General features: G+C 43.4%; 1 protein-coding gene across 2 annotated transcripts; it reads left to right on the top strand.

Moving 5' to 3' along the window:
• Positions 1-4,152: 4,152 nt before the first annotated feature.
• Positions 4,153-14,268, top strand: LOC310635384 (uncharacterized protein). 2 transcript variants are annotated; one of them, XM_083354263.1, is made up of 7 exons: positions 4,153-4,308; positions 5,026-5,454; positions 6,530-6,644; positions 6,759-6,826; positions 7,643-7,772; positions 9,364-11,517; positions 12,096-14,268. In XM_083354263.1, the coding sequence occupies exons 2-6, from the start codon at positions 5,038-5,040 to the stop codon at positions 11,250-11,252; spliced, it is 2,619 nt and encodes an 872-aa protein (XP_083210389.1). In that variant the 5' UTR covers positions 4,153-4,308; positions 5,026-5,037; the 3' UTR covers positions 11,253-11,517; positions 12,096-14,268. The 2 variants fall into 2 exon arrangements, with proteins under 2 accessions (XP_083210389.1, XP_083210390.1); XM_083354264.1 differs by lacking the exon at positions 4,153-4,308 and adding an exon at positions 4,536-4,560.
• Positions 14,269-16,911: the final 2,643 nt, after the last annotated feature.

Here is a 16,911-nt window from a genome sequence, read left to right as displayed (position 1 = left end):
CTTTCTTCTCCTTAAAATCTTTGGAGGAATTTCCTTTAGAACCAAAACTTCTTGGTCAGCAACCACTACTTTAGTATCATAGGCAGCTTGAATAACTTCATCTCTGATTTCTCTCTTTGTAAAATAAACCACCACATCTCTAGGTAACTTCCTCTGTCTAGCAATCCATGAATTTACACGAAAAACTTTATCCATGCATCCCTTTATTTCAGATGCTGGCTGACCCAATACTGCTTCCAGAGCTTCAGAAATCAGCTGCTTTAAGTCTTCTTTAATATTTTCTTTTAAACCTCTGATTCTAACAGCATACTGCATCTGGTGAAACTGAACAAGGCTTAACTCTCTGTCCATTTTGTCTCTTAAATCTTCATTCTCCAATACCTTTACTTCTAGTACAGCATTTTTTTGAGTCAAATCTTCCACTTTTTCTTTCAAACCTTGCACACATTCAGCCACACTTTCCACTGTAGACAAAATGTCTACCCTCATCGCACTAAATTTCTCTTCCATCCTCTCTTCTATTCTCTCCTCCATTTTTGCCAATTTGTCACCCAATTTTTCTAAAATTACCTGGACATGCTTTTCAAGGGCATCTTGTAAATCCTTCGATGTCAATGCAGCAGGAGGAAGCAAGGCTTGCAACGATGTCTGTTGCACCGGAGAAGTTCCAGCACTCCAAAGAGTTTTTGAGGGAGGTTTAGCCGCCATCTTTTACTTTCACTTGTGACGCACTTTCACTTTAAGTTTAAAAAGTCCATTAAGCTCGAGAGTAAAAATAAAGATCCTCTTCACCTTTTCCTCTTGTACCGCTCTGCCTGCTCCTTTTATTCCAGAGTCTTTCCTTCTGGCAGGGGTGGTCGCAAACGCCTGGCTCTGCTCCAAGAAATCCGGAGCAGAGACGCTGACCAGCTGGGAGCAACCCAGGCTACGGGGGAGTTCGATCCTTCAGCCGCCCAAGCTTTAAACTCAGGCGGCCCCGGAGAACTCGACCCCTACCTGGGGCCTCACCCCCTCCTCTTCTCCCGAGGAGGGGGCTTCAAATTCACCCGAACAGCTGATCGGCGCTGTTTCGGGTGAAAACTACACAGCTGAGCCGCGGGCAGCCCGAAAAGGCTGTCTCCGGCACCGCGCCGCCACCGGAAGTCCCCCTTGCGCGCGTTTTTCACAAGCCTCTGTTTGCCTGGCAAGGAGGGGAAAATTTGCTCGGCCTCCTCTCTGATGTATGTCTCGCTTAGGTAAGCTCCACTTTAATCAAACCCTATTCTGCACATCCCTCCGACCAGGTTAGATCAGGTTTCAGGGCGCAGCGAGAGGAACTGCCGCCTCTCCTGCCACTGAGCTCCGGGCAGGCACATCCTAGCAGAGCCGGCGGTGGAGCAGGGTGGGGGGAGACCTGCCGGACAGAGAAGAGGCGGGCCTGGGGCACCCCAAGACTGGGCGCCCCTACCCGTGCAGCAGGTAGAAAAAGGGCCTACTCACCTTTCCAGTCCTCCCGTCTCTTCCTCCACTGCCACCAAGTGCAGTCAGAAGAAACAAAGAGGTTTGTTTGTGGGCAGTCCCACAAACGGCTTGTGGGCGGTCTCATAAACCAAAGTTCAACCAATCAATCCAAACTTTGCAAGGTTTTTTTTTTTGGTGAGATGTTTGAATTGATTGGTTGAACTTTTTTAGTGCCACTTTTTTTTTCAGGACTAAACATGGCAGAGGTGGACTGGGAGCCACAGGGGATGACTCAAAGAGCCGCATGCGGCTCCGGAGGCGCGGGTTCCTGACCCGTGCTATAGGCTATTCTAGAATATCTTGTTGCAATTAGATAAAATGTAAAAACAGGATATTGATATGTATTAGTGAAAATATATTTTAAATTTTGTTGATTGACTACGTTATAACTAGAAGAGTACTAACTTGCTTATTTTGACTATGTAATCACTAAGGGAATTAGAGAGGGCATCTCTGTTGATGTAACCTGAACTATTTACAACTGGTTATGTCTTATTTTAACTACCCAACCACCATATTGTTTCACAAATACATGTTTATGTAAATATTTAAAAAATCAATAAAACTTGTATACAAAAAAAGTTTTCCACTGATCACTTTTATGGGATGCAGAACCAAGAGAGCATTATTGTGACCCTCTTGAGTACAAGAACACTAAATTCCATTTTGTGTCTGTTCCTTTGATCCCCATTAACTTTATACAGGGGTGTGGTTTCTACAGAATCGTTCTTAAAAATAGACATTTGGAGAGGAGTCTTATATTGTCAAAAGCACATGGATTCACAAGTCTTCTTGATCAGGGCGGCACAAGGCTTCTTGATCAGGGCAGATGTAATAGTCTCCTTCCTCCTCGCCTCTCATGGGAAATGTACCTTTTCTCCCCGCTTTGCATGAGCACCTGCCTTGCATGCAGAATCCACCAGGGGCTCCTCTGCAAAGAGAAGGCAACACAATGGCCTTCCATCATTGAGCCACTGGAGGGCGAATGCCACACAGTACTTTCCAGAGGGGAGATTGAAAGGCATTGACATCAACGGGTCTTGCCTCTTTAGGATTCACTCTCTTGAGCATTTGAGCTGTGCAGAACTCTTGAAGGAAAGAGATCCAGAAAGGGTCAGGATATGTGTCCAGATTCTTCCAGTGCAAAGGGAGGGCTCTTGAACTGAAGAAGGAAAAGATGCATCCCAAGTTCTCGTCCAGGTTCTGTCTTAGCAATGGATAATAAATGAATGAACCTTTACTGTCAAAGTACAACCATGCATACATTGAGAATGGCTGAGCCTCCATTCGTGCTCCATTCGTGCTGAGCCTCCATTTGTGTCAACTTACAGTGACACAAACCCTCCATCTTATTACACCATGTGAACTAATTGCACAACGCACCGGCCTCGCAAGTCAATTATGCATAAAGTTTATAAAATTATTTCCCATTCAAAAGCCTGACAGCCCATAGATAAAAGCTGTTCTTCAGCCTGTTGGTATGGCTGGCTATACTCCTATATCTCCTACCTGATGGTAGGAGAGTAAAGAGATACCATCCAAGGTGTGAGTCATCCCTGAGAATTTTCCTCACTCTTCCAAGGCAGTGGGCCCTGGCGATGTCATCCAGTGGTGTCAGGGGACAGCCCACAATGTCTTGTGCTGTGCTCACCACCCTCTGTAATACTAAGTCACTAAGGAAAGAAAGTAAAATGTCACTCAATCCAGACAAAAGAAATTGGACAAGAGCTGATGTGAAAGCTCTCTCCAAATCCCATCAACAGCTACCAGGCTTGAAAATCAACAAGAATAACTGTCATCTGATGAATCAGCAAAAAACAAGGATTTTTTGTGTGTGTGGGGTGGAAGGATCCTGAAGTACAAACACTTTTTGAATTGCTCTTCAACTAGAGTTGGTAGCTGGCAGCTTCTGTCCCTCTGGCTAGTGCCAGCCAGCCTAGTTGAGAAGGACTTAGATAAGTATGGATGAGTGTGGATGTTGCGTACATGTGAAAAAGAACAAATATATATGTTGTAACCAGTAAAGGTCCCTTATTTTAAATTCAGTCTCCCTGTAGTTTGAAGAACCATTTGTCCCTCAGTGTGTGGGTGAAACTGTGGCTATTTCCCAGAGCTGTGAGAGTGTGAGTGACCGACAGCTTTAAATACAACACTCTTCGGAAGTGTAACATTGCCTAAAGCACGTTGAGAAGGCTTCCTGATCAAGGGAAACGTGAGCGCCCCCTCCTGCCCCCGCATGGGAAATGCTCCGTCTCTCCTTGTTCCAGGAGCGCTTTCCATTCACAGAAAATCCACCAGAGGGCGGCCTCTGCAAAGAGAAAGGGACTCCACGCACTTCAGTGTTGGGCCGCTGTGGCCGGTTGAGAAGGAAGTGACGTAAGTAAGCCTTGCCTTTCTAGGATGCTGGACTCTCCCTCTTTAACCCTTTGAACTTCGCAGGCGGTTAAAAAGGCTGCAAGGAAGCCTTGAAGGAAAGAGCCACAGGTGACAAAGGGGTTGTCTGTCTGTCTCTCTGTGTGTGGCGGGGGGGGGAGGGGGTTTCTTCCCATACAAGCAGAGGCAGAGAGTTCTTGCACTAGAGAAGGAAGTGGCATATGCCAAGTCCTCAACCAGGTTCAATCTTAGGAGTGGGAGACTCCCAGATCCCATATTTCCCTGCTGCCCTTTCCCATGATTGTTGCCCTCAGGAAGAAATCCAGATGCCAGAAAGGAAAGGAGGGGACCTAGATCGTCCTTCACGCCCCATTTCTTGGGAAAGCTCCTGGGTAGAGGGAGAGCTTGCATGGCAAAACTCAAGGAGGAAATAAGGTTTGAAAATGTAAAAGATTATGCCTACGTTCTCACTCTGTGCTGGATGACAGTAAACTAGGTTTGACTCCTCTGCAGCTCAGTTTGTCTTAGGAGGGTAAACAGATCATTATGTTAAGCTTTGTGCATTTAAGCCTTTGTGTTTCATGTGAATTGAGCCCCTGGATCTGATTGACCTTTTTGTGCTTAGGACACATTGTGTGAACCTGCCTTCCTGTGTGAAGGAAGAGAAATGGAGCATCCTAAGCCAGGGTCAATTGAATGGCATTCAGTTTTTTGTGAACTGAATTTTCATGCTTTGTTAACCTGTTCTGAGTTTTTGTATGCTGTGTGAACCCTGTTTATAGGTAAATGTAGATGTATATTTTTAAAAAGCAAGTCTTTCCTTGTGAGTAAAAAAAATATAGAAATGATCCAAAATGCCAAATATACTGAATCTTCTTATTGAAGTTATCAGTTTACCAGGTCAGAAAAATATTTCCTTCTGTATGGGGTTGAGTATCGATGAACGATCCAATCCACTACTTTCTAGTTGTTGGAATTTATTTTCTATCAGAGAAATGCAAAAGGAGGTCATTTCTTCATCTTCTTGATAGACAAAGTTATCTCTTTGGCAAAGAGGGTTAATGGCTTGTTCTGATTCCCATGGCTAGATGAACATTGCTATGAATGAAAAAGAATTTGGTTTCCTTGAACTCATTTGGATTTGTGTTACAGGACGGAGAAAGAATGGCAAGCCTTCCTTTAGCAAGTGGGGGAACTGGAAAAGGCCCTTCCAGTGTTCAGTCTGGAATCGGTGAGGAGATCTGGGCAAGAACTGGCCAGAAGATCCTGGACGATGGAACCATCCTTTCACCACTTCCGTCCTGGAATTTTAGGAGCATCCGCTATCAGGAGGATGAGGGTCCCCGAGGACTTTGCAGCCGACTGCACTACTTTTGTAGCCAATGGTTGAGACCAGAAAAGCACACAAAAGCGCAGATGCTGGACCTGGTTGTTCTGGAGCGGTTCCTGGCCATTCTGCCCCTGCAGATGGAGAGCTGGGTGCGGGAGTGTGGAGCAGAGAGCAGCTCCCAGGCGGTGGCCCTGGTGGAAGGCTTCCTCCTGAGCCAGGCGGGGGAGAAGAAGGAGCAGGCTGAGTTGCAGGTGAGAGGACTTCCTCTTGGGAGCCCAGAAGGACTTGAATATAATAATAAGTTCAAATTTTTGTTTCCTTTTAAAAATATTATTAAGCTTATCAAAATATAAAACACAAAAAAATGAAAATAGTAGGAACTGGGTTGAATTGAAGAGAAAGACGTAAAGGGGAAAAGGAAAATGATTGACTTTGACTCTTTAGTACATTCAAATAAAATGGTAACATTACAGCCTCTGACTTCTACTTTTCCATCCTTAATATGTACTAGAACTAGCCATTCTATAACAAGAAACTCTAAATTTCATTTATTTTTATCCCAAGAAAAAAATCCAGAAGGGATTTCCAAGTAGAAACAAGGTTGGATGTGTTCTTTTCTTTAACTAAAGCAGTTAATTTTGCCGTCTCTGCTAGGTCTGTCAGTTTTTCCAGCAACTTCTCCATTATGGCAATTAACGTATCCGTTTTTGTGCAAAAAGCATTCTTAATGCTCTCAACATATAAAACAGCAAAGTTTGAGATTGTTTTTCAATCTCTTTGTCTATTAAAGTCCCTGATTTTATACCCAGTTTGAGAATCTTCTGCAGTAAAATATAAATCTTACACCAGTATTTCTTTGGTTTGTCCACCAAAATGGAAAAAGGTTTCTTGTTTACATTTATGTTTTGAACATGTATTTGAATTTCCTTTATACATCTTTGGCCGGTTATCACTCATTAAATAGAATTGATACATCATTTTATAAAAAAGTTGTTCCAAATTATAATTTAATAGAAATTTTAAAGTTTTCACCCAAATATCTTCCTGTTGTTCAGGCACTATATTATACACAAAATTCTTTGCCATTGGATCAATGTATTCAAATTCTTAATACCTCCTTACCAGAGTTCTCTGGCATTCATACTATGTGGAGATGTTTCACTAATCTTTCTATAGTTGCTTATCCTTTCTAGAAGAAAAGATTTTGCAGAGCTATTTATTTCTTACTTCTCAACCTAATTGATCGATACTGAGTGCTTTGCAGTAAAAAACCACTTCATGATGTTTGATGACCATTAATGCTTTTCTCCTTCATACTATGTCAAGTCCTTTACAATGGACATCAGAGATCCTGAAAGAATGAGGCATCCTTCAAATCTCCCTCAAGAACTGTTTTTCAGGAGGATCTCTCAGGAAGATCCAAATCAGGACACCTCAAGAGGTAATAATAAGGTCCTCCCATTCCTCTGATAAATCCTAACTTTCTTATCTTCTGTGTTTTCCCTTCTATAGCATTTCATTAATCATGCTTCTTGAAATTCTATCTCCCTCACAGGGAAGAATAGAAGGAAGTTGACGTTTTGTTTTGGGGGAACGGAAACCGTGATTGAACCTCCAGCTCAGGTAAGAGAAGTACATTCATTTACTAGATTTGTATTTTCCTTTTCCCTCGGGAAATCAGCTGATGTACATAGTACAGGTAGTCCTTGATTTATGACCACAATTGAAACCCAAATTTTTGGGAGTGGAAACCGTGATTGAACCTCCAGCTGAGGTAAGAACATTCATTTACTAGATTTATTAGAAGAACATTCATTGAGTCAATGGCTCAGACTACTACCAGTTTACTTGCAATCTGAGGAGGGGCAGAGTCTCTGGATATTGATGGCACACAACACAGATCCATGGCTGATCTCTCCCAGCTCTTTCATGAAGGTCTTCAGGATGAACAGGATTGCTCCTTCTTAGCCACTTCATAAAATTCTACAAAGAATCCCTTCCCCTACAGAGACATTTATGCCTTTAAACCCAGGTTAAACAAGTTAGTGTCACTGATTGGTGGGTTTTCCAAGGGCCACATGCTAATTGATTGTCTCCTGACACAATGCGTTTTGATTGAGGATGGATGAATTGATCCTGGCTGGCCGGTTGGATATTTAGTAGATCTAGAAGGATCCTGAGGTTGATCCAGAAAGAAATTGGGTTTACTTAACTGAATGGCACTGAAAATCCTACAAAATCATTCAAGTTGATGAAACCTGTCTAAAAAATTTCTTCAATCAAAAGCTTTTTCTTCTGTCCACTTTCTCACCTAAACTATGGAATCCTACTAAACATAGCCATTTACCTTAGTTCATAGCTTTGCTTTGGGAATTTCTAAACAATAGGATAGATCCTATAGTTCCTCTTCAATCTGTTCTGTACTTTTTTGCCTTTCAGGAGGGTCTTCTGCCTTTTGAGGAGGTGGCTGTGTATTTCTCAGAGGAGGAGTGGTCTCTACTGGATCCTCACCAAAAAACGCTGCATTGGAAAGTTATGCTGGACAATTATAAGAACGTGGCCTCTCTTGGTAAGGGTTTCCTATTCTGCAGTCAGGCAGTTCAGGAAGACACTTTGTAGTCAGATGCCACAGATTGCTTCTTATGAAATCATCTCCAAATAGATGTCCTCTCTTCAGAAGGAAAAGTCATGCTGTTCGACTGCTCCTACGAAGGAAATAGGTCAATGGCATTCTGCTTAGATATATTCTATCCCATTTATTTTTCTATTTCTATTTAAACATATTAGTGACAATTCCTTAGTTTGTGGTAATGCCAAACTCCATCAAACAGTTTTCAACTATTTTTGGCCCAGATACTTCCGTATCGGTCCTATCAAGAATTGCCACTCAAGTTTTTTGACTTAATGCCTTTTACAAGTTTTTATGCCTCATGAATAGATATTATCGTTTCTATACCAAGCCATTATAATTATACAAATATTCAATATATTGGAATTTGGCAAAATACCTGGAGTCAATTACAGGTAGTCCTTGAGTTATGGATATAATGGAGCCTGCCCATTCCATTCGTAACTCAAAAATTCATAGGAGTGAATCTCGTACCTCGAGGAAGATGACTCCCTGCTTTCACCCACGTATTTGCTAATTGAATGCATGGGCCAATACGCGGTTCATTAATTGCACATGAGGTATCTCAGGTTGGGGAAGCCATGGAGGGCTTAGTGATGGAACAGGCCTCCAAGGCTTCCATGGTTCACAAAGATACCACGTGCTTCCCCCTCCATTTCTGCCATGCTGGACTGTCTTACCTTGAAAAGATCCATCTCCTCTCTGCTGGGTTCCTGCTTTTCATGGAGGGGAGACTCAATGGAAGCTCCTGTGTGCTATAATATCATGCGAGTTCAGGCACCCATCCTCTTTTGCAGAGAATGGGTGCCTGAACTCCTGCGGTGCTTGTGGTGCATATCTCCTGCTCCCCACAACTCTGAAGCCACATGGCCACTGTCCCGGCTTCTGTTCTAGTAGCAGAGGCCTGTAAAATGTCACCGACTCCCAGATCGGGCTTCTGAAGGCCCACGGAAGCATCCCCCAGCCTCTGTTCCAGACAGCAGAGCCTGGAAAAGGGCTACAATCTCCAGATCGGGCCCCCAGAGGCATGCGGAAAGCTCCCTCAGCTTCTGTTCCACTCTTTGTTGCAGAGAACAGAGGCCTAAAGTTCTGTGACATCGCTCAAGATCAGTAGCGTGAAATCTCGTATCACTGATCCCACGTGATCTTGCATTACTTCAGGCTTCTATTCTCTGTGAATACACCGAAAGCCGGGAACAGCTAAGGAAGTAAAGGATGTCTTGATTTTCGCAAGGTGAGCACCCACAGGTCTAGTGCCTAAGGAGACTGGGGGCGGGGGGAGGGAGGGAATAGCTAGGGTGAATGTTGCAGTGCTACTGTGGTCGTTTGTAAGGGCGAACAACTGCCATAGGGTGGCAACATTTGCAATTTCAGGACTTTTTCATAAGTACTACTGGGAGATTATCACATAACGTCAAACATTTGCTAAGGAAAAGTTTGTAACTCGGAGATTATCTGTAATATGACTTCTGACAGGGTGATTTTTTTCCTCTAACTTTTCTATCACTTTCATTTCTTTTTCCCTTTGAAGGTGATAATGAGAATGACAATAAGGTTGCTAGAGAATTAATGAAAGTGTTCAAACAAAGAGACGTAATGGAGAAGCCTGTAATTCAAACGGGATTCCAAAGGCAGGAAAGAAACCCTTCCAATAATTGGAATAACGAAAGCTCGTCTTCCATTGATGCACAGATGCAGGACTTTATTGATCAACACGGAAAAATAAAGAAAAGATATATTGGGAAGGGTTTAAGACTATTCAAAGAAATATTGGATGTAAATGGGCAATATCTATCCAAAGCCAAAGAACAAGATTATATATCCAAAAACAAAGGTAAAAATTACAATTGGACTTTAACACTTTCTCAAGAAAATGGGTCTCTTACGTCACAGAAAAGTGTTCACATGGGAGAGAAGCCAAATAAATGCACTGAGAATGGAAATAAAACTGTTTATAAAAGGATAAGCACAAGGGAGAAGCTATATAAATGCAGGGAGTATGGAAAGGACTTCAGCAAACCAAGTCATCTTACATCCCATCAAAGGATCCACGTAGGAGAGAAGCCATATAAATGCATGGAATGTGCAAAGGACTTCAGAACAAGCTGTGAACTTACATCCCATAAAAGGATCCATACAAAGGAGAATCCATATAAATGCATGTTGTGTGAAAAGGTCTTCAGCAAACAAAGTAATCTTACATCTCATCAAAGGATCCACACAGGGGAGAAGCCCTATAAATGCTTGGAGTGTGGAAAGGGCTTTACCCAACATGGTAATCTAGTATCCCATGAAAGAATCCACACAGGAGAGAAGCCATATAAATGCATAGAATGTGGAAAGGGCTTCAGCAAACACAGTCATCTTATATCCCATCAATGGATCCACATAGGAGAGAAGCCCTATAAATGCATGGAGTGTGGAAAGGGCTTTACCCAACAATGTCATCTTAATTCCCATAAAAGAATCCACACAGGAGAAAGGCCATATAAATGCATGGAATGTGGAAAGAGCTTCACAGCACGCAGAGATCTTACATCCCATAGAAGGATCCACACAGGGGAGAAGCCATATAAATGCATGGAGTGTGGAAAAGGCTTCAACAACCAGAGTAATTTAACATGCCATCAAAGGATCCACACAGGGGAGAAGCCATATAAATGCATGGAGTGTGGAAAGGGCTTCAGAACAAGCAGTGATGTTATATCCCATCAAAGAATCCACACAGGGGAGAAGCCATATAAATGCATGGAGTGTGGGAAGGGTTTCAGGAAACACAGTAATCTTACATCCCATCAAACAATCCACACAGGGGAGAAGCCGTATAAATGCATGGAGTGTGGAAAGGGTTTCACCCAACATTGTCATTTAATTTCCCATAAAATACTCCACACAGGAGAGAAGCCATATAAATGCATGGAGTGTGGAAAGGGCTTCAGCAAACAGGGTGGTCTTATAACCCATCAACGAATACACACAGGGGAGAAGCCATATAAATGCTCGGAATGTGGAGAGGGCTTCAGAAAAAGCAGTGATCTTACATCCCATCGAAGGATCCACACGGGGGAGAAGCCATATCAATGCATGGAATGTGGAAAGGAGTTCAGCCAACTCAGTCATCTTACTTCCCATAAAAGGATTCACACAGGAGAGAAGCCATATAAATGTGCAGAGTGTGGAAAGGGCTTCACCCAACATTGTCATCTTATTTCCCATAAAAGAATCCACACAGGAGAGAAGCCATATAAATGCATGGAGTGTGGAAAGGGGTTCCGCCAACTCAGTCATCTTACTTCCCATAAAAGGATCCACACAGGAGAGAAGCCATATAAATGCATTGAGTGTGGAAAGGGCTTCCACCAACATTGTCATCTTATTTCCCATAAAAGAATCCACACAGGAGAGAAGCCATATAAATGAATGGAGTGTGGAAAGGACTTCAGAGGACAACAACATCTTACATCCCATAAAATTATCCAGACAGGGGAGCAGACATATAAATGCGTGGAGTGTGAAAAGGGCTTCAGCCAACAAAGTAAATTTACATCCCATCAGTGTATCCACACAGGGAAGCCATATAAATGAATGAAGTGTAGAAAGTGCTTCAGCCGACACCATACTCTTACTTCCCATAATATGTTTCATAGATGGGAGAAGTCAATCCCCAAAACAAAGACACATTTGGGTGAGAATAAATGCTAATTGTTTTAGTGGTCTCAGTCTATGGCAGACATGTCAAACACAAGGCCCGGGGGCCGGATCCGGCCCGCGAAGTGGTTTCATGTGGCCCGCGAAGCCATCCTGGAAACAGTGAGGGAACGGCCCCCACTGCCTTGGCCCTGGCCCAGAGACCCTCCTTCTGCCAGAGACCCTCAAATCTGTCCTACTCCTGCCCAGGCCCCCATAGGCACCCTTGATGCCAACGATGTAGAGCTGGCCATGCCCACCCAGTAGGCCATACGCACTCTAGCCACGCCCACCCAGTAGGCCACGCCCACCCTGGCCATACCCACCCGGCCCCTTGAGGGCAACCACAATGCTGATGCGGCCCTCAATGAAATTGAGTTTGACACCCCTGGTCTATGGATTTCCAATTTACCCAGACTCATCTTTGAAAAGAAGTTTTTTTTTTTAATGTTTCACACGCCTGTCAGCCCTAGAGAGATCAATTTAGTAATAAAATAATGGGCATGTGGCATTATAATTATGATCTGTATGGTTGAATGTATCTGCTTATAGTTTCATTTTTTTATTATTATTTAGAAATGAGCTTCCTGCTCCCTTACTGTCATCATTCTCCCACTTGGTCATAGTTCTCAGAGGGATGTGAAGACATTGAACAGGTGCTGCTTCCCCAAGCACAAATGAAAAAAAAAATCAAATGTTCATCCTTGGTGCAGAACTGAGATCCCCCAAAAGTAATCAAATTTGCACCTTCAGTGTAGAACTGAAACCTGAATCAACTGATATCTATGCAGAAACAGGGAACATTATTCAGTCAAGGGCTTCATGATATGAGGGAATTGTCACACACACATCAGTGTATAGCGTCTGTGAAGAGCTGAAAGGATGCAGAATTGTTCTCTCACAAAAGGAGCCAGAATGACCAGTGCTTGTGTATTTTCCCCCCAAGGATATTATGGCATATTTTCCTCTTTTATAGTGTGATGAGGGCTAAGAAGAAATCTAAATTTGATTGAAATAAAATTAAATACCAGTGGTGTGGTTATGCTCTTGTCATATACTATGCCCGTGGTGGCGAACCTATGGCATGCATGCCACAGGTGGCACGCAGAGCCCGCTCTGTGGGCACGCGTGCCCTCACCCCAGTCCTGGGTTTTATAAAATCTTTTCGCTTTAGGCCTCTGCCACCGTGTGCAAAAAACAAAAAAAGGTTCAATCAATCAATTTCAACTTCTAGCAGGAAAAAAAAGGTCTCGCAAAGTTGGAATTGATTGATTGAACTTTTTAGACCCACCCAGTCTGCCGTTAGCACCGTAGCCATGCCCACCCAATTGGCCACATCCACCCAATTAGCCACTTCCACCCATTTGGCCATGCCCACCCAGCACCCAATGATACATAAGTGGGTTTGGGGTTGCAGTTTGGGCACTTGGTCTGTAAAAGGTTCGCCATCACTGTACTATGCCTTTATAGTTGCTTTAAAAATACATTAACACATGAAAAATTTTGGAAGCATTTGGAAGAGGCTTATATCATTATTTGAGAAGCTCATGTTGGTTTATTCAACTTACTCAATTACAGTATTTGTCAGTAATAGTTTTGGGTCAAGCTGGACAATAAAGAGAGTGAAAAGAGCAGAGAACTTAATTCTTTCTAAGCCCTTTTTTTTCTCTCCGTCTCCATTCTTTCATTCATTAACTAAATCTCTTTTTTTCTTTGCATTGTCGCCTCCATATCCAGAGGAATCTCTTCAAACTATTGGAATCTCCTGGTCTTGTGGTTGGAGGAGAATTTGTACTTCTGTTTTTCTCTGTTTGTTTATGATCTGTGGATTGATGGGTTCCAGTATCACTGCTATGGTTGGTCCAGGTTCTTTCTTACCTCTGAAAGGCATTTTTGGGTCATAGAGGTAAGCCAGAAGGGATAAGGCCTATTATAACCCTGATATTTATTTCAGAAGCTACTAATGTGTCACCATCTTGTCTCCTCTCTCCAAACTCATACTTCCTTGAGATGGAGTCCCTACGTAACCCCTGCACAAATGAGTGGTGTTTTTGTTTTTTTGTTTTTGCCTCGTACAATATTCATATTCACTTTTCACTATTTGTCTTCCCTGATTTTATAATTTAATCTTTTCTCTAAGCACATATGAGATGCGACACTCCCGTAAAAATCCTAACTGGCTTAAACCTAGAAAATCCAAGAAGGGTCTCCAGTTCTGAAGCAACGGTCAATCTGCAGAATAAACCATCAATTAGAAAAAAATGGATTTATGCCTCGCAGGGATGAATAAAGAAGATGAAAGGGAAGGCAAGAGAGAAAATGGATAAGAGAAACAAGGAGGTTACATCATGGTCCTTGGGAGGACTGCAATTTAATTAAATAATAACCAAATTAATATGATAGTTGAAGGTTGCAGTTATATTGACAAACTTATTCGGGTTCCAACAAAGGTTTAAAAGTATTCTGCAGCTTGTTCTTGCCTATTTTTTTTGTCCTGCTATGTTGCTTTTATGTTTCTCTCAGATTTGTTTCACCCACATCTCCGAATAGAGAGGAGTCACAATAGAAAGTTGGAAAGGACTTTGGAAGTTTTCTACTCCAACCCTCTACTCAGGCAGGAAACCCTGACATATACCATTTCAGACAAATGGTTGTCCAATCTCTTAAAAACTTCCAGTGTTGGAGCATTCACAACTTCTGGAGCCAAGTTGTTCCACTGTTTTGTCAATAAATTTCTTCTTAATTTTAAGATTTAAGATTTATTGAGATTTTTATACCGCCCTTCTCCCAAAGGGACTCAGGGCGGTTCACAGGGCATAAATATAAACAACAATACAAACATTAAAAGATAATTAAATTAATGCCCAAGTTAAAACCAGAATAATAAAACAAACCAATAAAAAACCCAAGTACCCCCATCAGGCCAGACCCGCTAGTTCAAATAAATGGGTCTTCAACCCGCGACGGAAGGATCGGAGGTCTGATGCCATCCGGAGCTCAACCGGCAGTTGGTTCCATAACGCCGGAGCACCCACAGAGAAGGCCCTCCCCCTGGGGGCCACCAGTCGACATTCCTTGACAGGAGGCACCCTGAGGAGGCCCTCTCTGTGGGCGCGCACAGGGCGGAGGGGAATCGACGCCGGCAGCAGGTGGTCCTCGAGGTATCGCGGACCCATGCCATGTAGGGACTTAAAGATCATAACCAAAACCTTGAACCTTACCCGGAAGACAACTGGTAACCAATGCAGCTTACGGAGCAAAGGTGTAACATGGGAGTACCGGGAAACTCCCAAGACAACTCTCGCGGCCGCATTCTGTATTTTAGGTTTCTTCTCTCCTTGATTAGTTTCCACCCATTGCTTTTTGTCCTGCCTTTGTATGTTTTGAAGAATAGCTTGACTCCCTCTTCTTTCTGGCAATCCCTGGGATATTGGAACATTGCTATCATGTCACCCCTAGTCATTCTTTTCATGAAACTAGACATACCCAATTCCAGCATCCATTCTTTATGTTTTAGCCTCCAGTCCCCTGATCATCTTTGTTGCTCTTCTCTGCACTCTACAGACTTCTGGGAAATTTCCTCTTTGTGCAACCAAACTTGTATTAAGAACCATGTTGCAAATAGCTAAAAGTGGTGAGCAGGACAACCCAGTGAGTGTAGGAGAAATCCTAAATTCTGAATCATGCATACATTGCTCTCAAAGATGAAATATTCCTCGAATCATAAGGTTCAAAACTTGCAGAGATCAATCAGTTTATTGCTTCTCATCCAGTCTCTAAGAATACTGTATAATAACTGGGCATAGGAGTCCCTGTAGATTTTACTCTTATCAGTCATTGCCAACTATAGGGGGTGGTGTTCATCTCCATTTCAAAACCATTGAGCCAGAACTATCCAAAGACATATCCATGGTCATGTGACCAGCATGATGTTGCAGAAAGTTGTTACCTTCCCACAGAAGTGGTAGGGTACCTATTTATCTACTCACATTTGCATGTTTTCGCACTGTTGGTTGGCAGGAGCTGGGGCGAGAACCGGAGGAGTTCACCCAGTCATATGTTGCTTGGGTCGCAAACTTGGGCATATTGCTGTCCAGCTGTTAAACCCAGTGTCTTAACCACTGAGCCACCATGCTACCCTATAACTGGGTATAAGAATACATAATTATTGAATTTTCCTGGAAGTGTAAGGTCTACAAACCTAAAAGTAGTTCACTTGTAGAGTCAGTTCCTTCCCACTCTTAATCATGCCTCTGTAAAAAGTGATCAGGATAGAAGGAGAAAGATATGCTCTCCTCATCTGACACAGGAAATGCAGGCACTGGTTTGCAAACTTCATTAAAGATGAGGTGTGGAGAGACCCATTCAGATTATTAGTTATCTGCACCCCCAGATACTTAATACTGTTGACCATCTCTACAGCTGCATCCTTGATACTGAGTATTTTTATTTTATTTATTTTATTTAGTTATATTTATATACCGCCCTATTCCCTGAGGACTCAGGGCGGTTTACAGGGAATTAAAAATCCAAAATACAAAAATTAAGAACAAATTAAAAAGTATTAAATTAACCCTGTAGTCAGTTAAAAAGAACCCCAAATTAAAAATTCCTCCTCAGTCTGGGCCCAAGAGCTGAAAGAGCCAGGTCTTCAGGCCCCGGCGGAATGATCGGAGGTCGGGGGCAGTCCTCAGCTCCACCGGCAGCTGGTTCCAGAGGGCAGGCGCTCCCACTGAGAAGGCCCTATCCCTGGGTGTCACCCGCCGGCAATCTCTCACCGGCGGAACCCTGAGCAGACCCTCCCTGTGGGAGCGCACTGGGCGAAGGGCGTATGATGCCGGCAGCAGGTGTTCCCTCAAATATCCCGGACCCAGGCCATGTAGGGCTTTATAGGTGATAACCAGCACCTTGAATTTCACCCGGAGGGCAACCGGAAGCCAATGCAGCTCGCGGAGTAGAGGTGTTACATGGGAGTATCGGGAAACCCCCATTACAACTCGCGCGGCCGCATTCTGCACCAGTTGAAGCCTCCGAGTGGTCTTCAAGGGCAGCCCCATGTAGAGAGCGTTACAGTAGTCCAAACGGGAGGTCACAAGCGCATGAGTGACTGTGCATAGGGCGTCTCGGTCCAGATAGGGACGCAACTGGCGCACCAGGCGAACCTGTGCAAAAGCCCCCCTGGTCACGGCTCCTATGTGATCTTCAAAATTGAGCCGTGAATCCAGGAGGACGCCCAAGTTGCGAGCCCTATCAACGGGGGGTAACACCTCACCCCCCATCATTAGAGGTGGAATAACATGGTTAACCCGAGACGCCGATATGCACAGCCACTCAGTCTTGGCAGGATTGAGACGAAGCCTGTTTCTCCCCATCCAGACCTGAACCGCCTCCA

Source organism: Vipera ursinii (genome assembly GCF_947247035.1).
Source record: "Vipera ursinii genome assembly, chromosome: 2".
NCBI classification, from domain to species: Eukaryota; Metazoa; Chordata; class Lepidosauria; order Squamata; family Viperidae; genus Vipera; species Vipera ursinii.
Note: the sequence above shows the minus strand (reverse complement) of the source record. Positions and strands in the feature narration are given on the sequence as shown.

Bases quoted from the DNA above. Each gene is read 5' to 3' on its own strand.
- LOC310635384 (XM_083354263.1), top strand. From the start codon at position 5,038: ATGGCAAGCCTTCCTTTAGCAAGTGGGGGAACTGGAAAAGGCCCTTCC. The intron at 5,455-6,529 runs GTGAGAGGACTT...TACTATGTCAAG, and splicing joins AGGAGCAGGCTGAGTTGCAG to TCCTTTACAATGGACATCAG. The intron at 6,645-6,758 runs GTAATAATAAGG...TCTCCCTCACAG, and splicing joins AAATCAGGACACCTCAAGAG to GGAAGAATAGAAGGAAGTTG.